Source organism: Panthera onca, chromosome F1 (genome assembly GCF_046562875.1).
Source record: "Panthera onca isolate mPanOnc1 chromosome F1, mPanOnc1 haplotype 2, whole genome shotgun sequence".
In the NCBI taxonomy this organism is placed as follows: domain Eukaryota; kingdom Metazoa; phylum Chordata; class Mammalia; order Carnivora; family Felidae; genus Panthera; species Panthera onca.
Window position 1 is genome coordinate 39,213,412 of NC_138355.1, and position 25,464 is coordinate 39,238,875.

General features: G+C 36.8%; 1 protein-coding gene across 6 annotated transcripts in view; it reads left to right on the forward strand.

Moving 5' to 3' along the window:
- The window catches only part of CRB1 (crumbs cell polarity complex component 1), a 209,474-nt gene that overhangs the window by 140,216 nt on the left and 43,794 nt on the right, over nucleotides 1-25,464 (forward strand). For 5 of the 6 annotated variants that reach the window (XM_060644020.3, XM_060644021.3, XM_060644023.3 and 2 more), the window contains 3 exons: nucleotides 14,277-15,233; nucleotides 19,086-19,633; nucleotides 21,061-21,226. In XM_060644020.3, coding sequence (XP_060500003.3) covers nucleotides 14,277-15,233; nucleotides 19,086-19,633; nucleotides 21,061-21,226 — 1,671 coding nt within the window. The remainder of the gene's footprint in view (nucleotides 1-14,276; nucleotides 15,234-19,085; nucleotides 19,634-21,060; nucleotides 21,227-25,464) is intronic. The other variant, XM_081791902.1, reaches the window with a different exon arrangement.

A 25,464-nucleotide genomic window follows, 5' to 3' on the forward strand; every position in this document is an offset into this window, starting at 1 on the left:
TGTTTTGTTTTATATTTATATATTATATTGGCCTTGTTGAATTCCACTCCTTTGTTTTGTAGTTAGGAATTCTTCCCAGTTCAGAAAGTAGGTTATCTTTTAATTTTATTTTTTAGTCATTTGTTAGTCCCCATATGTTTCGTGTCTTCATATATATTTTAGTGGGACATGGATAGGAGCTATTAGACAGATGATATACAGATGGTACACCTGCTAAAAAAACGCCAAATTGCTATTATTGTTGATTACTGTCATGGGTGTTTACAGTTTTAAAACTAACTTCTTGCGATCAATATACAGTTAAATGTACGACAGATATATGGAAAGTGTAAAGAAAGAAAACTTTGAGAGACAAAATTGCATCCTAGTTAATGAGATGGTCTTTGGACACTGCCAGATCTGACTTTAAATTCTGGCTCTGCCCCTTGCTAATTCAGTGATCTTGAAAAATGTATAAGCTCAGTTTCATATGCAGTTTATGCAGCTTCATAATACTTATCTCACTATGAGGTTGTGAGAAATAGCCAGTGTTTTTTTCTTATAAATAAGTAATCTTTAAACACTGAGCATAATGATCTGAACATAGTATAGTAGGCATTGCTAATAGTGTGTTCAGTATTCTGCATATTTTAATTAAATAGCTTTTAGAATTTATATTTATAAAACCTATTTCTAACATAAGTTTAACATTTCAAATAGTTATTTTGTTAGTTTAATTTTTAAAATAATGAGATTTCTGGGGCGCCTGGGCGGCTCAGTCGGTTAAGCATCCAAAACTTCAGCTCAGGTCGTGATCTCATGGCTTGTGAGTTCCAGCCCCGCGTCAGGCTTTGTGCTAACAACTCAGAGCCTGGAACCTGCTTCAGATTCTGTGTCTCCCTCTCTCTCTGCCCCTCCCCCACTCACGCTCTATCTCTCTCTCTCCTTCAAAAACAAAACAAAAAAAAAAAAACCATTAAAAAAATGGGATTTCTGTTTTTTTAACCAAGCAACAAATTTAAAGCATTTAGAGAAACACGTTACCCTGCAGTTGTATGGTACTTTATATTTTCCAAAATATTTACGTATTAGTTGCTCATTTGATTCTCACAACAACATGTAGAGGTAAGCAGTACAATGAGCTCACTTCCCCTTTGCTATTGACAAAGCTGAGACTCAAAGCAACTAAATGATCTCCTGTAGAATGCACATTAAATAGAGCCATTACTAAAACACTTGGCCCCAAACACCTCCTTCCTCTTCTTTATTTACTGAATAGTCTAGTCATTAATATATGTAAAACAGTTAAGAAATTATGTCCGCTTGTACGAATAGCTTTTTTGACAAAAACTTTTTTTTTTTTTTTTTAATTTTAAGAATGTCCTAAGGATGAAATGGAAAAAGGATTAGAGGAAAAAGACAAAATGTGGAGGGAAATGCCCTGGTGCATATTGAATATGTTCTGTTTATTGTATGAAGGATGTAATGAGATGTAATCAGTTAACAAGCAGCATATGGATGGTCCATGGAATGTTAAAGACTTCGAATTTTGGCTAAATAGTAATTTTAAAGAAATATTTTGGTGAAGTAGTTCTAGATTTTTTAACAAGAAACCTTTATCAACTTATTTGTTCTGAAAATCACTGTCATTGGTTAAGGACAGTTTAAAATGTCAATCCCCCAATAAGTAAGTAAGTAAGTAAGTAAGTAAGTAAATAAATAAATAAATAAATAAATAAATAAATAAATAAAATGTCAACTCAAAGCCAGTTTACCCAAATTGATACATTTTAATGGGTAGATACAATTTGTTTCTTTTAAACAGAGTTTCTTGGGCCTTTTGGGGATAAAATATCCCTTTGAAATTTTGTTGGAATTTTAGACCATGTCTGAGGAGCATCATTATCAGAATTACCTGATAATTCACATACCGGGTGATTTATCACATAGGCTTAATCCCGATTTATAGAATCAGTTTCTGGAGATGTAGTTTAGGAATCCACATTTTTTAACATATCTCCACTAAGCATTTCTTATTAGAGAGTCACTACTATAAATTCTCTACCCAGAAAATATGGAAAATACAGTAACAACAAATCACAAAATATTTCATATACTTTCAAGGGATTAATAGATCTGTAATGTCCATTTGTGGATGCTTTCGGCATCTATGAATGTCAGGTCCAAAACCCTTACTCATAAACTAGAATTGTCTTCTAATGCCTTAGACTCTACTTCTGTGCAGGAGGAGACTGGATGCATATTTGCTTGAATTTTGGAAACCCATGACAGTATTGCCTACACTTCAAACATATACACATTGTACTATTCTACAGTACAGTTTATAGTATGCAGTGTTGTATTCAATAATAAGTATATTAGAAAGTAAAGCTAGAAAGAGGCATTTACACTTACAAACCTTATAATACTGTTAAAGAAAAGCACATCACAAATATTAAACAATAAATAGCAATACAATGTAGTCTATGCTGAGTTCCATTTGGACAAGCCTCAGATGTTTGAGGACAGAGTGTGTCTGACAGTTATCAGGGAAGGCATTCCACAGAGTTAAGTGCCAACCACGCTGAACCCTGAAAGAAAGTTGGGTTTTGAATAAGTCAAGAGAGGGAGAGAACTTTGAAAGTGCTTTAATTTTTACTTTTCTAAAAGTATTTTAATACAGACCATTTATGTAGTGAACAGTGGGGGAAATAGTGCTGGTAGGGGCCGGGAGCGGGGTGGGGAAGGGGAATAAATAAAAGCCAGATTGTAGAGAGCCTTGAACGTCAGGTCTTACCAGGTCAGTAATTTACTTGGCCTTTGACATTATTTTTGTGGCTGTGCAGAGCAAAAATATTAATAAATTTGTGAGAAATGACAGTCAGTTCTGCTAAAGAATGTAAAGCCAGTTCTTACCGTGGCAGAGAGAAAGCAAACATTGCGTGGAACGGCAACACATCCAACCCAATACAAAGCAGGTTTTTGTAATTCACCATAACTCCAGTGTTTAATCATTCACTTTTGACAAGAAGAGGGAAAAAAAGGACCAAGCAAGAGCAGAGCCGTTTCTGATGATTTACTGATCAAAGCCAATTAGGATAGCTCTGGTTGAACTGGATTGAGTTTCTCTGAAATTACTTTTCAAAGTAAAGACAACAAGAGTGAGCCTGTGCCGTGCTGTATTTTCTACTTGTTAGTGCGGAAAAAAAAAAAAAAAAAAAGCTAAAAATCACTTACCTATATACACTGAGCTTCAAAGTGCGACGTTTGAAGTGCAAAATCAAGTACAACGTAGAACTGAAATGCAAAGCTTTGTTGCAGCTATTTTGTCTTTCGTTTGAAGATCTCAGAATACTTTTCACACAATAGACTGAATCAAATCTTCCTCTGGGCTCAGAATTTTTTATCTGAGCTATCATATGGTTCTGAACAAATGTCAGGTCTGGAGAGTGTGTGTATGTGTCTCTGCAATCATAACTTTAAAACAGTGTAATAACAAAATAGAACAAAAGACTGGATATGGAAGAAACAATCTCTTGCCTATGCTGCACACATACACAATCTTAATAAACAAAACAAATCACCAATCATACCACATTTTTCTGATATCATTCAGGTTGGGAGTGGCCCACATAAAAGAGCTTTTGAAATAGTACATTTTTATAATTCTTGTGGGAAAATTTGTTTTCTTTTAATAATTTTGTATTAAAATACTTCAGAAATATGTCACAAATTTTCTTGCATTTCTGGATTAAAAAATATTACATGCAATTTGTATTTAATTGATGACTTACATTATTAACTTATGTCGTTGTCCTATGTTGTTTTGCAATGGGGCTGTAAAATAGACATTGATTTGCTTCTCTTGTCAATATCTCCAAACTGTTATACTTTCTAATATTATTTTATGCCAGCTATTGTTTCCCTTGGAGACAGTGTGTTGTAGGAAAAATACAATGGCTCATCGCAGGAGTTAATAGACTGGGGCACCGATTGCAACTTGGCTCAGTTTCATCATCTGTGAAATGAAGGTGGCAACATAGTCTTTATCATTTATTGAAGTGATTAAATGACCACAAGGATGAAGTCCTTAACATAGTGCTCGACACAGATTTAGGACTCAGTAAGTGTTAGTTCCATCTACTCTCATTCACTTTCAACTATCTTTCAACCATCATTTCCTGTTGCTTGAAAATATACATGGTCGCTCCCCCTTTTCCCTTTCCTTTACTGATTCTATTTCATTGCAAGCTCTGATATTTGGTAATCAAGCTTATATTAGTTGTGTCTAAAATAATAACAAATGATGAACTAGGGCCTGAAGAAGTAGTTAATAGATTTTGCAATCTCTAATTTTTTAAGGTTTGTTTATTTTTGAGAGACAGAGAGACAGAGTGTGAGCAGGGGAGGAGCAGAGAGAGACAGAGACACAGAATCCAAAGCAGGCTCCAGGCTCTGAGATGTCAACACAGAGCCCAACACGGGGCTCGATTTCATGAACCATGAGATCATGACCTGAGCCCAAGTCCAAAGCTTAACTGACTGAGCTACCCAGGCGCCCTGCAATTTCTATTTTTAAACACAGAAACTTTTAGGATTTATCTTTATTCTTGATTATGTTCTGGATAGTTGAGATCACTAACATTGACCTCTGGAAAAAAGTGAAATTTAACTGTAATCAACATGGAGAAACTTTAGGAGTGTCATGAAACCTAACTGTCCTCTTAAGCAATTAAAAATGGAGGTAGGAAATTATGGCAAGATAGGTGGTGTTTGATAAGCATTTACAGAGACCCGAAACTACATGCTTTGAACAGTCTTCTCATTGAAACCTTACAGCAGTCCTTGGAGGAGCTTAGTGCCTTCCCCTTTTCATAGATTTCTAAAACTGTGACAAAGTTAGGAAGATGGTGGAGCTTATTATATTCTGCATATTCTCCACTTAGAAAGTCTCTGCTTCTATTATCTACTTAGAAATGATGCATACAGCATATTCTTTACTTAGAAATGATGACCGAATCTCAGGACTGCAAGAATCAGTAGAGGTCATTGAACTCTACAAACCACCCTTTCTTAAATGTCGTCTGTAACATCCTTTCTGAATTTGCACATCTTCAATGGCAAGAAACTTCCTGTCTCCCAAGACACCTGATTCTATGCTTGATCAGCATCAATTAAGAGAAGATTCTGCCAAGTGAGCATAAATATAACATCCTATGGCATCTTACCATTGATGCTTGTTTTCCCTGGCGGGACCAAATAAAACATGAGATGTCATGGGATGGGCTTTCAGCTACATGAAGACCCCTCTGATGTGCTCTGGTATTTGCTTTTCTCCAGGTTAAACCTCTTCATTTTCTTCAAGAATTTCTCTAATGACATGATTTCAGTAAGGTTAGTATAATATTAGCTTTCCTTATTGGAGTGTGCATCTTGTCCTCTTAAAGGACTCAAAACTTAATAAGAAAATCTTGAGATCAAGACTAGAGTAACAGAGGGATTATCATTTCCTTTACCCTTGATGCCATTATTCCCCATGACAGCCCCAGAGCCGCGTAAAATTTTGGAAGCCACATCAACATGGATCCACACTTCAAAGGTAAATTGGGATAATAGACATAAAGTAACCTATAAACTAATACATTCTACAAATGTTAATGCTAATTATTATTGGTTGTTAATTAAGTTTATTGTCAATTGAAACTCATGTGCCTTTAACTGATAAACTGTCTCCTCCATCCAGTTGTGTGGTTGTTTCATCTCAAGTGAAAAACATTAAGTCTTCTCAGGTTATGGAAAACTGTCTTGTTTAGTTCAAGTGAAAATTTTGGCTTACCTGTTTATTTCTATTCTATTCTATTCATTTCCTTAATCCCCCATTCATATTTTCTCCTCTTTTTGGAAACCTCAGTAATATATTAAATATATATGCTTCAATATGCATGTATTCATATAAATTATTGTGTTGTTAATATATATGTATTGTGTTAAAGTTCTCATTTTCTTCTGGTTTTCATTTGGCATCATGTTATTTAGCTCTATCCGTGGTGCTGGGTATACATCTGTTTGTTTTTTTCTTTCGCTTTTTTATTTTTTTAATGTTTATTTATTATTTTTGAGAGACAGAGACAGAGCGTGAGTGGGGGAGGGGCAGAGAGAGAGGGAGGCACGGAATCTGAAGCAGGCTCCAGGCTTTGAGCTGTCAGCACAGAGCCTAATGCGGGGCTCAAAACCACAAGCCATGAGATCCTGACCTGAGCCAAAGTCAGATGCTCAACCGAATGAGCCACCCAGGTGCCCCTGTCTGTTTCTAATTGCAGTATACATTTCCAGGTTGTACATCGTACCTTTTTTTTTTTTTAATCCATGCCCTCATGTCCTACCCAATTTTTATGTACTCTCTCCAAGTTTGCTTAAATTCTAATAAAATTTAAGGACAAAATGTACAAATTTAAATTTTTTCTTTGATAAAATTCCTTTTAGAGTGCATCAGTTAAGCCTATAAAGACCTTTCTTGATCCTGATAACCATAACACCATCAGTTAGGATGCTTCTGGGTCACAAAGAAAATCCACACCTGAAACTAGCTTACATAGTAGGAAAATCTATTATCTTACTTAACAAAGATCCCATTCTCAGTATCTTGCATGGTTTTTAAACTTATACCCCTAGGGCTGTAGCATAGCTAATGCAGTTCCAGGAACACATCTGTACACGACAATATCAGGCTAAAAGTGCATATCTTTTTTATATTAAGAATAAAGCTTTTCCCAGACTCCCCTAACAGAACTCCCCTAGGATCCTGTTGACCAGAACTGAATCACGTGCCCGTGGCCCAGCTGGTAAAGGAGGTTATGAAAACACATATTTGTCATTTTCACCCTTTGTAGTAGGAGGCATGTTCTGCCCATAAGGAAGGGAGGTAGGATGTGTTGGGGAAAAGACTGCTGGGTAGGTAACCATCATTTCTGCCTCAGAGTAGTCATGATCTTTAACAAGTTCATGTTGCCTACAAATTTGGTAAGCAAGCCTTTTATATTTTTATCCAAATAGCTTGTATTCACGCTCACTCCCAAACAAACAAACAAACAAACAAACAAACTGTTGAAATTATTTGGAGTGACTACTATGCTCCAAGCATTCCATAAAATACATTTACATAAAAATAACTGTTTAATGTGCTTTTGGAGCACCTAGGTAGCTCAGTCAGTTGAGTGTCCTACTTAGGCTTAGGACATGATCTCACGGTTTGTGGGTTTGAGCTCCATGTTGGGCTTTGCACTGACAGTGCAGAGCCTGCTTCGGATTGTCTGTCTCCCTCTCTCTCTCTGCACCTCCCCTGCTCATGCTCTCTCTTTCTCTCTCTCTCTTTCTGTTTCAAAACTAAATACACGCTAAAAAATGTGCTTTATTATGTCCACTTCGTAAGTTCAGTGCACTTATGAAGAAACTGCAGTTTAAAGAAAGCTATTTGCCCAAATTCTCATAGCCTTGTGAGCATTAAAGCTGGGATTTGAAACACATTATTTTGTGTGTGTGACCCTTGGTCCATGTTTATTCTACTTCATTCTGGCTTCCTGAGAACTACTAGAAACTCTCTGCAAGATGATCTATTAATAAGAGCTCTGAATATGTTTCCTCTCCTCCCTACCCCACCCTCAGCAGCTGGCCTCCCTGTGGATTAACTTCCTCCTTCAGTCCCCAAGGTCCCTGTTGGCTCAAGATCCCCTATGACCGTACACTTGCAAAACTGCAGGCCGCATGAAGCAGGACTATGTGTAGTTTCACTCCCCATCCTATCTGCAGCTCCAGCACCTGTTACAAGGATGAATGAAGAAACACACTGTCGCAGTGCCTTCTGCTTTACATCTTTCCTGCCTTGTCATCTGGTTTCCATCACAACTTACCTGACCTCAGTTGCAGGGCAGATGTTTAAGCTGAGATGCTAGTCCACGACAAAGCACCAGTGACTGCCTCATGATATAGTCACCACCCCTCTCAGGTAGTACTCGCATCTTTTCTAAGGCTTCCGAAAGATGAGGTCTCAACCTAAAGAAATTGCTCTAATGGTAAAACGTTCAGGCACTGTGGTAGTCTGTGGGACTCAGTGACCTCTCAGCCTATACTGCCCAGGTGAAACTTCTGGCAGTCCTCAGGTTCCCCTCTCAGAAAATGTAAAAAATAAAAATAAAAAAAGTCAACAGCCAGTTACTCTAACTATGTCCCAAACACCTTACCTATTCAAATTATCCTGCTTTATTAAAATAGAATACCATTATATTTAGGACTAATAGAAACTAGTTATTCTTTCATAGGGGGTGGAATTGAAGTCGGAGAGCACCACACAAATAACTCTTGGCACAATATCAGTGAAGTCTACTGAAAACTCCTGCTGTTCTCTTAATTTTTCTTTTCCATTCCCTGCATAGATATTCAATAGATTTGAAGTTGCCATGAATTTCTTAACTACTCATTTAAAAGCACGAGAGGAAAAACTTTAAAAAAAAAAAACAACCAAAAACCCACCAGCATTTCCATTGTTGTAAAGAAAACTGAAATCAAGCTCTAAGTTTCCATAATAATAAGTCACCAAAAACACCCATCTGTATTTAGATTCCCCAAAACTAATTTTTCCATGATAATAGTGTCAATATTCAGTGGAGGAACATATTAACATTCACTAGTGTGACTTAAAAAGGGGAGGTGCCATGTGTTGAGTAGAAAGAATCTCTAAAAATACAACAAATCTACTTGGTAAGCAGCACAAATGGGTCTTACACTAAGCCCCGCTGATCCAGCTTGGGGAGGAAATGAGTCAAGATTCAGTCCTCACACTCCACCTGAGAGAAAGAAGGTGACATTGAAACACAAGCCCCCACTTTTGCAAATGGTATGAGATCTTCAGGAACTGGCTTTGTCAACCCAGTAGGTGTTTGGATGGATCTCTCTTTTGGTCCGGAAAAATGTTTGGATCCAAGACACAAGGCTTTCACGTTTTAATGGCGATGCTCATAGGTAACCCCTCTTTTCTTGTTACTTGTATGAGCTAATTGGTGTCATTGTTAGAGTCTTTAAGGCGTTTATTTAAAAACTTATGTTAATGCTATAACAGATATTACTATCAAATGAAAATTAGAACTTTTGAGTAAGAGAAAGTTACTTAAAACAATGAGTAAAGGGAATGTTTATGCATTCCTTTGTCTTTGTACTTAATTTTTTCTTGGATTTCTATTTATTAAAATTAAAAAATCTAAGTCAATTACAATGGAGAAAGATGAAACTTACTTATTTGTCTATACTTTTTGTAGAAATAATTTTTCATTAGATATTTCGTTATCTGTTACTTTCAATAAAGGGGAATGAAAGCGAAAGTCATTTTAATAGTCAAAGATATTTTTCTTAAACAAACTCTGTGTCTCTTTGATCCATTAATATTATATGTTCTGATGAAAATATGGGATATACCAGGTAGTAAAATGTTTCCCTATCATGAATATCATTGAAATACAGTCTTATCATAGAACTAGACACTAAACTAAAAGGACTTTAGAAAAATAAAATGAAGTGACAGGTTTTAGTTAATTAAATAAACTGCCTTCACATAAACAAAATAACAGTAAACTTCAAGCAAGCCACCTCATACTATAAATACATGGACATAAATAACCAATTCATTGTCAACTAAAACCCAATTAGGAAGACTGAATGACACAGGTAATCCCTAATCCTTTTATCTTGATTGACAGCAGATCTTGTTCTTTGCCAGTGGTCCAGTAGCCAATAAAAGAAGCTTCCATCTTTTTTCCACTTTCACTTTGTTGGGCTCATCCAATAAATATACCCGATCTTATTTTACATTGGAGATGTTAATAGAACTGATTTTAAACAAGGCAAAAAGCATAGACTACTGCTCATTATTCTGCTTTTAATATCTAATTCTGTTTATTTTCTTTAGACTGTTGACCTTAACACAAGTTTTCTCTCCTATCTTGTTTTTGGGGATTTTTCACAATAGTAAAATGTGAAACTAGCTTCTCTGCTTGTATTTAAAGGAAAAAATGTTATTGGTAGTTATTGTACGGAAGATCAAATGTGTAAGCTTTAGGACTCATAAAAAGAAGTACAATAAGCAACAAAAGAAAGGACTAACATTTGTACTTACTTGCTAACCAAGGATAAATGAAGAGGTAAGACGGTAAATTGTAAGAACTGAAATGTCTTGTAACAGACACTAATAATCTTAGGTGCGGACAAATTTAGTAGCTGTCTATGTGTCTTCTTGTATCTGGTTTCTTCTTGTTTTACTCTGTGACAAATCCTTGTGTCACTGATCTTTATGAGAAACCATGTTGGTGTTTCATTCAACAATTCCCCATTTTTCTCCACTGCATTTAGAAAATAAATGAACAAGCACATAAATAAATAAAGCAAAACAATAAAAATGATATATCCCCAGGGCTTCTCTAGTCTATCTTTAATCTTTCTGACTTAATTTTTTATACATAAATTCTCTATGCCAACTAGATTGACAAATCCACCATCACCTCTAAATGTCTTATACTTTTCCAATGATAAATTATTGTTTATTCAGTTATTTCCACATACCTTTTTGTCAGTCTGATCCATACTTGAAAACTTGTATTAAATCCTTTCTCCTTCAAGCCTGCCTAGCCCAGCCTAGCCTGAGGAGAATTCTCCCTCGGGAGATTCATCACTGTTAAGTTACTGCTTACACAATTCACTTGGAATTCATCATATACTGTTTAGTGAAATCCCTTCAGTGTTGTCTTACACTATCATTTCATTTTTTACAAAGTTTTCTTCAGTAAACTCATTGAGGACAGGGACCAGTTACTACCTCATGTTATCTACAGTATTTTACATATGGTAGATATGTAATCACTATGTTCAATGTTGAGTTTTCATAGCTAAAGATTTATGATTATTTCTGATTCAATGCATTTCCCCTAAAACTTTATAGATTTTCTCTGCTGTCGCCTGAATTTGAACCTCACATGTTAACCATTCATTGGGAACCTACTATGTACAATGTATTTTCATAAATATGTACTGCTATTATAATGTAATTATAATGTAATATTATCATTGTAGGCATATCGAGGCCATGTCTGTCTCTTCTACTTTGCAGTCCTATGTGAGGATAGGGCACGGAGTAGATATTTGTAAATTTGACAAAACAACAAATTGAAGTTTCAAATAAGAGGTCAAGATACGGTCTCTGTGAGGTACTGAAGTGAATTATGAGAAAGACTCTAATGCAGAATGTCAAAATAAATACTAGGCTTCAGGCTTTGAAATGCTTATGCATTTTAAGGATATGTGAAAGTTCTTGAGAGGTAGTTTAAAAGAATGAGTCTGTGAAGAGACTTTTTTGGAGAGTCTTGCTGCTGTGCTGTGACTTGTACCCCACCACTCAGTTTTGGGTGTTGGGAGCTATATTTTAACCCCAGGCAGAGTGAGGTGCTTCAAGAAGAAATCTGGTCTCACCTAAATGTGGAGAAGGGGTCACAGCATGGTCAACTTAGACTGGATTCTCCAGCTCTCTGAGGAATCTACAGAAGAAAGGGTGTGACTCTTCGCCTAAGGCAGCAGGAAAGAGAAAGAAAGAAGTTCTGCCCTGTTGTACTGGAAAGTAAATGTGCCTGCCTCCAACCACAGGTCAAAGGCACACAAATTGTAAGGCCCACGTGGAAATCATGGTAGGAATATCAGTCAGTTGTCAGTGTGAAAGAGATCCTGTCTATAGGCTTCTGTCAGAAGGTGAAGGAACCCCAATGGAGAGAGTTGGTAAAAGAGTGAGTCTCAGTAAACCAAGAGTGACGGGTTGGGGACCGGCAGTGTGGGAGCAGCTGGTCAAAGGAGAGGTAATGCCTGCTTCCCCCAGAGTCTCTGGTGCGTCAGGTGGAGGAACAGAACAAAGGAAGAAAAGTCTTCCCTCAATTAAATGTTTAAAGGCACTGTGGGGGAAAAAAACCAAAGTATTTTTCTTTGATTATAACCCATGACTTGTTCAATAGTCTCCTTAATTAATGATTACTGATGAATTTTTTTTTGTTCTCAAAATCCTGTGAAAATCAAATTTAAGTCAAATATCTTCTAATATAAAAGTTTAGACTCTTCATAAATTCAGTTAAATTAAATTTGCATCAGAACACTCTTTTAGGATGTATTTCCTATATCAATTTTTTTTTTTACCTCTAAGGATGAGGACATAACAAATCAGTTCAATTTGGTTTTATTTTTTCTGCTCATCAAGCTTTTCATAACGCATATGTGCTCAGCACTGTAAAGTGCAGTGGCTGGTTCTAATTGAGTTTATAAGACATTCACTCTTTTTATGGAGCTTGAAATATATTTGGATTAACAAAGATTGTGTGAAAGCAATCCAAGTAGTGTAACATGTAAGTACAATAGGATCCCTTCAAGGGTCTAAATTGCATACATAATGGCGGTGGGCAAAGATAAACATTGGATATATTCATCTGAAAATATGCCCCCAAAAAAACACCTTAGGTTTTGGATTGGATTAGATTAAATGCATTATAAATACTTTAATCACCCTACAAAGGTCATCGTTAATTAAATAATGCAAACATTAAGTACCAGGTATCAAACGTGAACAAGGCACTATGCTGTGGTTTAGACGTATTTTGGTGAATAAAACAGACATTATCCCTTCCTTTGTGAAGAACACAATATAATGAGATTCTAGCCTAATATGCTCATTATGGAAAGTTATGCAATTTGTGGGTCGCTCCATACACCCACACCTTCCAAACAGTCTCTCTCAGTGACCATAGTGCTCTTTGAATTTTGTCATTAGAGGGTATTTCTTTTGTTTATTACTTTCTAATAACAACCAACACTTATTGAGAATGTATTATATATCAAGGAATGTTATGATCATCTTATATATCAAGCGATATTATTATCATCTTATGATCATGTTATATGATCATCCTATATGATGTGAGATGAATTCAGTCATTTAAAAGCCCTCTGAGGTAAGCACTACTATTAACACCATTTTGTAGATGAGAAAATAGAGACACAAAAGTAAATGTAACCTGTTTACAGCATAGCTGGGATTCAGATCTTTAACCCTGTCAATACGGAGTCTTTGATTAAATTTTTATAATTTAATTTTAATATTTAATATTTTAAGTTATCTTACATTTTTGTACTCTTAACACATACATTTAGGCATGGAATTAAATGGGAAAATAAGAACACACATTAGTAATAACAGTAAACGAGAATACACTAAATTATCAGTGAAAGAATGGAGTGTGTCAGATTAGATTTTAAAAACCCAGAAACCAGATTTGGGGGTGCTTTGGAGTTTAGACTTCAGTCTTTCTAAGCCTCAGTATCCTCTGTGAAAGAGAGCTAAGAATATCTGCACTGAAAACCTCAGAAGACCGTGGTAGGCACAGATACGTTATGTGGATGAAGGTGTTGGGGAAACCATACTGTGCTATACACACGTCAATTTTTGTTAACCTATTTGTTCATTTGAACCTCACAGGAAAAGCAATAGCCATCACTCTTGAAAGGTGTATTTCTTCTTGTTATTTTGATTACATGAATTCTAAGAATTCTCTAATTATCTTTCTTTGACTTGGAATCAGAAAAAAGTAAAAGAAAGTGAAGTTAAAACTATAAGAGTGTTATGGGAAGTATTTCATGGTTTATACTAGACTTATGGAAAGGAGGAAACAGGGTCTTCTGTTCACCTTAGAAACTATCCATGGTGAGAGTTGTGTAGACTTTCTATATATCTGGCAAACTTTGGTTTTAGGGATTATGAAGAGGTAAAAACAAGATAAAAGGCAAAATCACCAATTTCAAGTACAATAGAGTAAAATCAGCAGCCTAGGACAGGATAAACAATATCAGAGAATAGAGTCCCCAAATAAATAGTATGAACCAAGCATCACTGCCAAGAACAACCTTTTCCTCTTTTATCATTTTTATGATATTGAGTTCCACAAAAATGTCTGGCAATAATGGTTTGAGTCAACCACTATACTTGGCAAATAACTTATTTCTGGAGGAAGAATTCAAGGTCTCCCATGACTGCACTTCTCTGCACAATGTACACAGAACGATATAATCAGTTTTAGCTTCCTCGATAACTATTCACATTTTATTCCATTAACGTCAAAAGCCTAAACTAGCTCTCCACTTCCAGAGATTATACATGAACATTATGTGAAACTTCTATTTCTGATCTGAATATATGGAATTTCAACGTATTCTTTGTTATTTAACAGGAATCCACTGTGAAGAAGACATTGATGAATGCTCTTCAAACCCTTGCCAAAATGGTGGTACTTGTGAGAATTTGCCTGGCGATTATACTTGCCATTGCCCATTTGATAACCAGTCGGGAACATTTTACGGAGGAAGGAACTGTTCTGATCTTTTCCTGGGCTGTACCCATCACCAATGTCTAAATAATGGAATATGTATCCCTCACTTCCAAAATGGCCAGCATGGATTCAGCTGCCTATGTCCTTCTGGCTTTACCGGATCGCTGTGTGAAATTGTCACCACACTTTCTTTTCAGGGCAATGGCTTCCTGTGGATCACAAGTGGCCCAGTTACAGCCAAGGGCTTCGTTTGTAACATAGCCCTCAAGTTTCAGACTGTTCAGCCAATGGCACTTCTACTTTTCCGAGGCAACGGGGACATGTTTATAATGCTGGAGTTGCTAAGTGGCTACGTTCACTTGTCAATTCAAGCCAATAATCAGTCAAAGGTGCTCTTGTACATTTCCCATAACACCAGTGATGGAGAATGGCACTCAGTGGAGGTGATGTTTGCAGAGGCTGTGACCCTTACTTTACTTGACAACTCTTGTAAGGAGAAGTGCATCAGTAAAGCTCCTTCTCCATTTGAAAACGATCAATCAACATGTGCTTTTCAAAACTCCTTTTTGGGTGGTTTACCGGTGGAAACGAGCAGCAATGGCCTTGCTCTGCTTAACATCTATAATATACCATCCACACCTTCATTTGTAGGTTGTCTCCAAGACATTAAAATTGATTCAAATCATATTACTCCAGGGAACATTTCATCTGGCTCATCATTAAATGTCAAGGCAGGCTGCGTGAGAAAGGATCGGTGTGAAAGACAACCTTGTCAAAATAGAGGACGCTGCATCAACTTGTGGCTTAATTACCAATGTGATTGCTACCGGCCCTACAAAGGCCTGAATTGCCTGAGAGGTGAGAGATGGCTGGGCACCCAGGAATGCTATGCCTGAGAGCAGAGCAGTAACAAAAATACCCAGCCTGCTTCTCCTGTTAGGAAACATAATGACCCCTCAGTCCTTCTGCTTCTGGTTGCCTACTGATGAAAAAAAAGAAGAGGCTAGTAATGTGCATTAATTAATGTTGAGTGAATTCTTTAGATGCCAGGGCACTCATGCAGAGAAGTAAAAAAAAAAAATAAGCTGAGAGCTCCTATCTAAATGAGTTTTCATCTTGATGAGTTTACAAAGTGCTATTACAATTTTACCATTTGCTACATGTCAGAAATTTATTATAAACCTATTTGAAAGAGAAATAATCTTTTTGGGGGAAAAAAACCATTAGACATGGAACTAGTCAATGTCTTGTGCATAGTAGACTCTTAGGAAATATTTACTCCCTTACTATCCTTTCTGTTCGATTCACACTTGCTCCAAAATAATGCTACCACTTAGCATTTTTATAGACCACCAGTTTTTTTCAGAGGTGTATTTTCCAGGGCTGCATTGGAGAAAACTGATATTCTGCCTAGGCATCCTAAGGGGAAAAAATGTGGATGTGGATGGTAACAACAGTGAAATTTTAGAGAGACCATACACTAATTGATCTAAATTTTCTACCAAATCACACCTTGAAATTATTTCAAACTCCTTAACTTCCAACATCGTTCCAAAGACTGCTGTTGATAGTGATCAATACATACCTGTTTCTTTTTATTATTATTATCATGCCTTGAAAATGTCTGAGAGGTAATTGCAACAGACTGCTTTGAAGTTTAGCTGTAATTTACCCTAAGATTGTAGAGCAGCTTGAAATAGGACAACATCTGGTAAATAGTCTTCTCTGCTTTATATGAAGTAAAATTAAAACCAGTCTTAGCCTCTACCCTATTCCATGTATGAATGGCTAAGAGTTATTAGAAACTATTCATGGGTCTCCCCCCTAACCACAATATTCATTACAAATCATGGACCTGTTTGACAATGAGGTATGGCATCTACTAGCTCGATGTAATATTTTAAGTAGAATGGCAAGTTGTTTTGTGATTTTTTTTAAGGAGAAAAGGAGATATTATGCTGAGGCAATGTTCACTTTTTGAAGAAAAAATTAATTGACCCAAGGCAATATTTTTACTACATATACAAAATAACAAACAGATGCTGACTCGTTTTGACTGGCTTCCAAATGCAGCGACCCATGAGGTTACTACTGACCATGGTGATGCTAACTGTCCTGGTAAATAGTTTCAAGGGATGCCAAGCCAGTGGGTTCTGGTTTTCTTTAGTTTATTTTTTCCAACTTGGAAAGTTATGATGTTTTTAAACCAAATTTCTGAATTGGTTACCTGCCCCACCTCTCCCAGCTTCCTGATTCCCCTACATTATTTGAAACTGTTTAACCCTCATGAAAATGCTTGGCTTCAAAAATTGTCTCCGTAAGGAGGGAATTCTGTAAAATCTTCTCTTTCCGAAGATTCTTGGTATAAGTTTTAAGAAAAGTTATATTTTTCATATCACCTCAGTCATAAAACTAAAATATTCTGTATTTGCTGTTATCTGTGATATTTGCTGGGGAGCTTATTCTTGTTACAAAAGAGGCTTACAAGCTGTAATGAGAACATGGAGTCTTTCTATCATCGTGCATATATGTACAAGAGGGAGGAGAGGTACTAAAAATTACAAAGGCAAACTTCATTCAGTTCGTGATCTTGTTTCCATGTTTCCCGATCATGGTACACATTGCAATGAACAAGCAGAAATGGATAGATTTAATCGGCTGACTAAACATGAATGACATGGAGATTTCCAATATTTTCATATTGATCTTTTAAAAATAATTAAATGTCTCACTAAGGGAAGTTCTGGAAAAGGTTTCTCAAAGCTTAGTTCTCGGAACTGTCTAGAAGGTTGCCTCAGCATATCTTGTGCTGGCTGTGTATAAGAACATGGAGCTTCCAAGATATTGTTCGGAACGAAGGCCTCTTGCCTTCTACAGAATATTTGATTTGTAGAGGCAATGTACATATGTTGTGTCTTCAGCCATACATCTGGACTTTGAATATCTTCTCCTGTTAGAATTACAATTTCTTAGATATAGAAGGGACTTTATTCAGTGACTGTATTTTAAATTCTTGTGTCTGCCAAGGGTAGTGGTCTAACTCCTGCTTACACATGTTTAGGAATGAAGAACTCATTTACTCCATCTTGCCAGAAACTGCCCCAAGTTGTTTCTTACTGTTTCTTGGTGATCTCATCTAGTCCTGTGGCTTAAAATAGCATTAATTACACTGACAAATCCAAAAATTATTATAGTTACCCCAGAATGTCTCCCTTGCACCTCTATATCTAACTGCTTAGTAGACATTTTCACCTGGGTATCAATAGGACATCTCAAATTTAATATAGACTCCCACTCTCCTCCCAAATATGTTCCTCCTGTTTTCTTTTTTCCTTTTTTTAAAAAAAAAATTTATTTGAGAAAGAGAGAGCATGAGCTGGGGAGAGGGGCAGAGGGAGAGAGAAAGACAGAGAGAAAGTTAAGCAGGCTCCATGCTCCACGCAGAGTCTGATGCAGGGCTCAGTCCCACGACCCTGGGATCATCACCTGAGCCGAAATCAAGAGTTGGCCACTCAACTAAGCCATACAGGTGCCCTCCTCCTGTTTTCATTGCGCGAATGGAAATTTAATGCTTCTAGTTGGTTAGGCAAAAAAACCTTGGAGATGAACTTACCTTAGAAAATCAGGTTGATTCTACCTTCAAAATATTTCCAAAATCCGACTACTTCTCATCACCTTCACCATTACCACTGACCCAAGCCACCATTAATTCTCTCTTGAATTTCTGCAAAAATATCTCTACATTCTTGGAGGTTTTGTTCAAATGTTATCTTCTAAAAGAGTACTTCTCTGACTACTCTATTAAAAAATTCCAATTCTGCTCCTACCCCCAGCACTCCCTATTCCTTGTCCTTACCTGATTTATATTTATTTATTTACCTGACATACCATATAGTTTGTTTCTTTATCTGTGTCTGGTCTGCAACTGCCAACTAGGCTTTAAGAAGACAGGGACTTTAGTGCCTAAATATCAATATTTTGGAAGGTAAGCGTTCATTTTTATACATCTCAAGAGTTTGCTTCATTTGATGTACACCAATAATATTGACACATTCGTGCATTACTAACTTCTTTGACCACATGAAATTCTTGGTGAGTTCAGTGCTCAGCTTTGCCCCCTACTTTTCTATCTCCCATGCCTCTCCCAACCAGGACCATAGAAGGAAGACTTCTCTGTTCAACTCCTTTGCCTTTTATTATTATTTGGAGTATGATCCCCAAAGAGGATTTGTGAATCTAATTCTTGATTTCTTTCTTTAGAAAGATTGATTCGATTTAATGACATTTGCTTCAGTATGTCCTCAAATAGCAATGATAGCCTCCTGAACAGTCTGCTTAGAGATGTTACAGGAAGAGCTCATTTTCTCCGAATTTCTTCCACCAAGTTGGGAGATAGTAGTATCTGAAATTCTACCATTAAGCCCCAGCATTTTAAGGCAGTAAAGGAGAGGTTCTTAAGTTTATTGGCACAGAGATCTTTCTCTTCTGTAATCAATGGGCCTTGGCTATAAACTCCAAACCAAAATGTAGTTGTTTTTAGAAAACTCAGTAAACTGAGTAAATTTCAGTAAACTTGGAAGTTTCCAGAAAAGGGGTCAAATTGTAAAAAATATGTATGTGTTTGTGTGTGTGTATTTTCATCTTCTGGCCCTTCTTGTGAGTCTTAAAATGTTTCTTCTTTGTTTCTCCTCCTCTATTTTGACACTGAAGAGTATGTAGCAGGCAGATTTGGCCAGGATGATTCCACTGGATATGCTGTTTTTAATCTTGACAAGAGTTATGGAGACAACTTCACCATCTCCATGTTTGTTCGAACACATCGACCATCGGGCTTACTTCTAGCTTTGGAAAACAGGACTTATCAATACATCCGTGTTTGGCTAGAGCATGGCAGACTAGCAATGCTACATCCAGGTTCTTCCAAATTAGTAGTAAAATTTGTTCTTAGTGATGGAAATGCCCACTTGATATCTTTGAAAATCAAGCCAAATAAAATTGAACTATACCAGTCTTCACAAAACCTAGGATTTATTTCTGCCCCTACATGGAAAATCCAAAAAGGAGATGTCATCTACATTGGTGGCCTGCCTGACATACAAGAGACTGAAGCTAAAGGTGGTTTCTTCAAAGGCTGTATCCAAGATATAAGATTAAACAACCAAAATCTTGAATTCTTCCCAAATTCAACAAACAATGCATCCCACAATCCAGTTCTTGTCAATGTGACCCAAGGCTGTCCTGGAGACAACATGTGCAAGGTAGGATTATTCAAACCAACTATGTCTATATTGTGTGCTAAATTGTTTCATTAAATAATTTATTATAACCATTCTTTGCATGTGAAGATAATGTTACTGACTCACCACCCACAGAATAAAACTTCATAAATATTTTTTCAGCAAGACTGGGGGATTTATGTTGAGCCATTAAAAAAATCACCTTGACCTTGTTGGCATCATGGTCTATTTAATCATCCAAGATAACTCTAGACACGTGCTTCTACTACCACAACAACCAAACTACCTAAGGATAACAGTATTTTAATTCCCAAACTCTTAATGGCATCCCAGAAGTTTAACTGGATTAACTCATTGTGGAAGAGATCATTAACTTTATATTAAATGCCCAACAACCATTGTTTGGAACTACTATTAAGTCAACAGCAACAACAACAAAAACCCTGAGTGGTAGGTAGTTTCCTTCTGGTAGTTGGATTTGAAATTCTCTGAAATCCATTTTCCCAGAACCTATGTTTTACTTCCTTTGTATTTTGTATGCTCTTCCAAAAGCTATTTAAATATATGAACTTGTCAGCTCTACATGACCTTTCAAAGAAAAAGAAGGAAACACATTTATATCTGTTGAACATTTATTGAGCTTGACTATTGCCATGCACTGGGCTTACTTCTAAATGTAAAAAAATGAATCATCTTAACATTACTAGACGAGCACTTCCAAAATGCCAGGTACTATTTTACATAGATGAACCCATTCAATTCTGTGGAAGGACTGCTGTGTTAGCCCCATTTATGTTATTTACCGATAAGGAAACTGAAGTTTAGATAGCCTATGTAACTAGCCGAAATCACATCTTAATAGTGGGAATGGGATAAATATAGTCTCAGCTCTTAGAAATTCTCTCTTAAATACTTCAACTTTGAGTATTTTATGAGAAATCGTTTAAGAACTCAAATAATAATAGTATGTTTTTGATTGAGAGGCAGGGCAACTGAAGAGGTCACTGTATCTGGACCCAGAGGATCTAGGTACCAAGTTTCACTTCTTACTAAAATCTTGAGTAACAAGAAGGTGTTTTCCTCATTATTAAAAAGAGAAGTAATAACCTCTACCTCAAATGGTAATTGGTGTGATTGAAAATGCCTGGTAATTTGGAAATTCCATAGAATGTTATTATACCTTTTAAAATCCTCTTTGTGTTGTAGAAAACCAGTGCCATGTCGTTTCTAGTTCTCATTTCATCTCCTTCTGTTTGTTTCTCTCCCCGTTTCTCTTTCAGAAAAGAGTTGGCAAGGGTAGCAGTAAGTTTTATTCCATTTGATAACCCAATGAATATAAAAAATTCACGATGTAAAGATGTAAAAATAACAGCTATGGGGTCTTGCCTTTACCGTTTCCATATTTAGTTGCCAGAGCTTTTTATACCTTTGATTTCTTGTCTCCTCAGTCCAACCCCTGTCACAATGGAGGTGTTTGCTATTCCCTGTGGGATGACTTCTCATGTTCCTGCCCTGCGAACACAGCTGGGAAAGCCTGCGAGGAAGTTCAGTGGTGTCAGCTCAGCCCGTGTCCTCCCAAAGCCCAGTGCCAGTTGGTGCCTCGAGGATTTGAATGTAGGTAGAGCTTAAAGTTATCATCCATCCAATTGGTATTTCACTTCCACGAGGCAACCCAGGAAAAGAATACAGAACCTGCTTCTCAAAGAAACCTGTGGCTCTTTCTCCCTGACTTGAGTAGTACAATAAACCTAATATAATAATAATATCCAGATTGGCTTCATGCCCCATCCTGCCCCTGAGGGCAGGGAGGGGAGGGGTGGGGAGTAAATGGAGGTCAGAGCAACACCAAACCTAGGTACTTGATGATTTAAAGCTAATTTCTGAAGAAATTAACCAAGTGATATTTGGCTCTCCTTTCCTTATTGGGAATACAGAATAAAGTCCTAGTGCAAGCTCATGGACTTTTGTTAACTATGAGGCCTCAGGCAGTTGACCCGATCTCCATAATCTAAAGCTTTCTCTGTAAAATGGGGATAAAACTTCTAAAAATTTGTGTGTGTGTGTATGTGATGATTTTTAACCTGAAGTGTAAACAATGAAACACATTAGGCATTCTGTTGTTTTCTGAGTATTTTCCTCAATCTGAAATGTTTTCTTGACCACCTTCAGTGCTAAAGACCATGGTTTTCCAAATGTTAGCGGATTTGAATACTATATTCACGATTTTGACATTTCTACATACTCACCACACTATTATTTATATTTTCTCTCCTTTCCTACTTCAAATAATGCGGTCTAATCAATAACAGCAAATCTTCGTGTTTGCACTGAATTCTAGTCTCTTCCCTTTATCTGAAGATTTTGCTTCTGGAATTTTTCCCTTGCTCTTCAGCACCATTAACATCTCTGTCAGCGTATAAACACACTGCCAAATTTCCTCATTACAACAAATTTCCCTTGGCCACCCTCCATCGCCACCAGCTACCATCCCATTTTTTGCTTCCTTTTATAACATGATAAACTCTTGAAAGAGTTGTCCTCAATCTGCCTCTGATGTCTTACCCCGTTTATTCTTCTACCCCATTCCATCAGGGGCCATCACACCCTACCTGTGTCTTGAACTTGCTCAACTCAGCTTGGGCAGGTGGTCTTCATCATTTTAGTCAGGTTCCAACCCAAATGTCCTCCTATCTGGCTTTATTTTTCTTCATATCTCTTATGATTCTTTCATGTTCTGTTGTATATGTACTTGTTTACTTGTTCATCATCCCTTTCCTCACTGGAATATACATTTCAAAAGGGAAGGAAATTTCCTATCTGGCTTCTCACATTATTCTCAGCACTTAGAAGAGTGCCAAACATATAGGATGTTGTCAATAAGCATTTGCTAAATGAATAAAAGGACATTATTTTTCTTCAAGTGGACTCAGTATTTCACTTAAATGCTCCAGACTTTAAGTGATATATATCACCTTGGAAAACATTGCACTAAGATAATGGAATGGAACCAGAGAATAGTTTGACCTCAAATTTATTTCAACAACAGTCTGTTTAGACTGAGCTGCAGCGACTGAGGAAAAGAGAATATGTTTACTTTTCTGTTTCTGTATTTTCTTTCTTTCTTTTTTTATCATTTTTTATTTTAGAGAGAGAGAGCATGAGCAGGGGAGAGGAGCAGAGGGAGAGAGAGAACCTTTAGTCCCAACACGGGGTTTATCCCACAACCATGGGATCACGACCTGAGCCAAAGTCAAGAGCCCAACGCTCAGCCAACTGAGCCACCCAGGCACCCCTGTTTCTGTATTGTCAAGACATATTTAAAGAATATATGAAATGTGTTATACTATATGTATATACTTGGGAAAGTTTTCTAGAATAAATATAGTTACATGTTTCATATTTTAAATATACATAACTGAATTATGGTATAGTAAGGCAGATATATATGCTATATAAAGTATGATGAGTTGGCATAAAGAATGCTATTTGGTTTCTAATATGACACCAAAGTTTATTTATTTCTTTTTAATTTTTTTTAATGTTTTATTTATTTTTGAGACAGAGACAGAGCATGAGCAGGGGAGGGGCAGAGAGACAGGGAGACACAGAATCCGAAGCAGGCTCCAGGCTATTGGCACGGAGCCCGACACGGGGCTCAAACCCACAAACTGTGAGATCATGACCTGAGCCGAAGTCGGACGCTCAACCGACTGAGCCACCCAGGTGCCCCATGACACCAAAGTTTAAATGCAACCTTTCCATTGTTCTATCTCTGAACTGCTTATTTAAAATAATGTATTATGAATTTTATTGTTAATCGTTTGATAGAAATATTAAAGGTCTTGGACCCAGTTATGTTCTACAAAAGGGTTTGAATCATTTGGAGTATTTTCACAGGGAAAAAAGAATAGGATTGCTAAAAATAGTGCAGACCAAGAACCATACCCCTGGTGTATATTGTCTTCGTTTTGATGTAAAGCAGTTTAGGATTTGGACACGCTGCATCAGAAAGGAGTGAAGTGAATCTTCATTGCTACTGCATGCCCACTACAGAAAGAGTAGAAAGTTTGCCTCTGATCTCCCAAAAAGTCTCAACATGTTTTAAAAGCATGACTTATCTTAATGAAGGAAGAAAATGTAAATCAATAGGAGGGGTGAGTTTTTACTAATTGACAGGTGTGAACCCTAGAACATGCTTCTGCTACTTTATGTAATTTTAATTTTATGTGATCTTATGACCCTATTGTATTTTCTTTCAAGTAAGATATATTGAGAAGATTAGGCCTAATAGAATAACATACTCTGGAGTGCATAGCTCATGCATCACCCTGAGTTTGCCTGTAGGGCATCCTATCAGAAAACCAAGACTTAAAAATTTACAACCCATCTTATATACAGGTGTGTGTTCTTATGATAAAGTTCCCAAAAAGAAAACGTGAAATACAAATATTGTTATGTGTATTGTGATTTCACCCAGCTGAGGAGTGATTTCAGTGTGCTCCACAGTGTTAGTAAAATGAATTTCTTTAGCATTGTAGACAGTATTCGTCCTGTAGGAGTTGGAGAGCTAATGAGATTTGTTATTTTAATATTTATTTAAAAACATGGAATAAGACACTTGTTGCTCCTTTACTCCCTAATCCCAACCCCAAACTTGGTTGGTGGGACAAACACAACAGTCAAAAGTTATAAAACCAAGTGAAATTTTAATCCAAATAATACATTTGAATTGTACACTTGAAAGGTAACACTTGAATTTTCTCCTTTAGTCATTTCTAATCATTATCTCACTTTACAGAATGGAGGATGAAGGAGTTATTTTTACAGATTATTTATTTGGTAAAATTTACCTACTACATATCTGGCGATGTTCTAGGCATTGAGATTTAGTGATAATCTAAACAGAGAAAGTCCCTGATCTCATAAACTCATGTTCTAGTTCCGAAAGAAAGACAGTCAAAGAACAAGTAGGCAAATGAACAACATAATTTCAAATAGTTATAAATGCTGTGAAGAAAATAAAGTAGGAGTTAATGGAACAGAGTGACTACAGGGAAGGAACTATTTTAAGGTGGACAGTCAGGGAAAGCTTCCCAGAGGAGGTGAAATTTGAACACATATGTTGAGGAAAAGCCATGTGTGGGAAGATCTGGGGAAGGAATACTCCAAGTATATGTAACAGCAAGTTAAAAGCCTGATTTGGGAACAAGTTTGATGTCTTCAAAGAATGGCAAGAAGTTTTTGTGGCTGTAGCATGTGAATAAGGAAGAGGGTTCTAGCAAATGGAATTGAATAGTTAATCAAGAGTCAGATCGCAGACACTCTTGCAGGCCACGTTTAGGATTTAAGATGTCTTTCTAGATGCGACGGTAACCAAAGGAGGTCTTGAGCTAAGGAGTGATTGCTCTATTGATCTGCAGAACGATAGAAGCAGACACACAGAGAAGTAATTCGAATAGCCTAAATCTGGGGTTCCTGGATGGCTCAGTCGATTAAGCATCCAACTCTAGACTTCGTTTCAGGTCGTAATCTCACAGTTTGTGAGATCAAGATCGAGGCCCATTTTTCGCTCAAGGTTTCTCTCTCTCCCTCTCTCTCTGTCTCAATAAACAAACAAACAAACAAACAAACAAACAAACAAAAGGAATAGTCTATATCAAAAAAGTTGGCAGTTGGCTGTGGTGCCCCACAATTGAGGCAAAGATAGCATTTTAAGGTCAATCTTTACCAAAGAGTGCCAGAAAGTGAGAATCAAGAATTGACCACTACATTGAGTAACCCAGAGGTCATTGTGACTTTGACAAGAGTGGCTTCAGTGAAGTGACTGGCACCAAAAGCCAAGTGGCATGTAA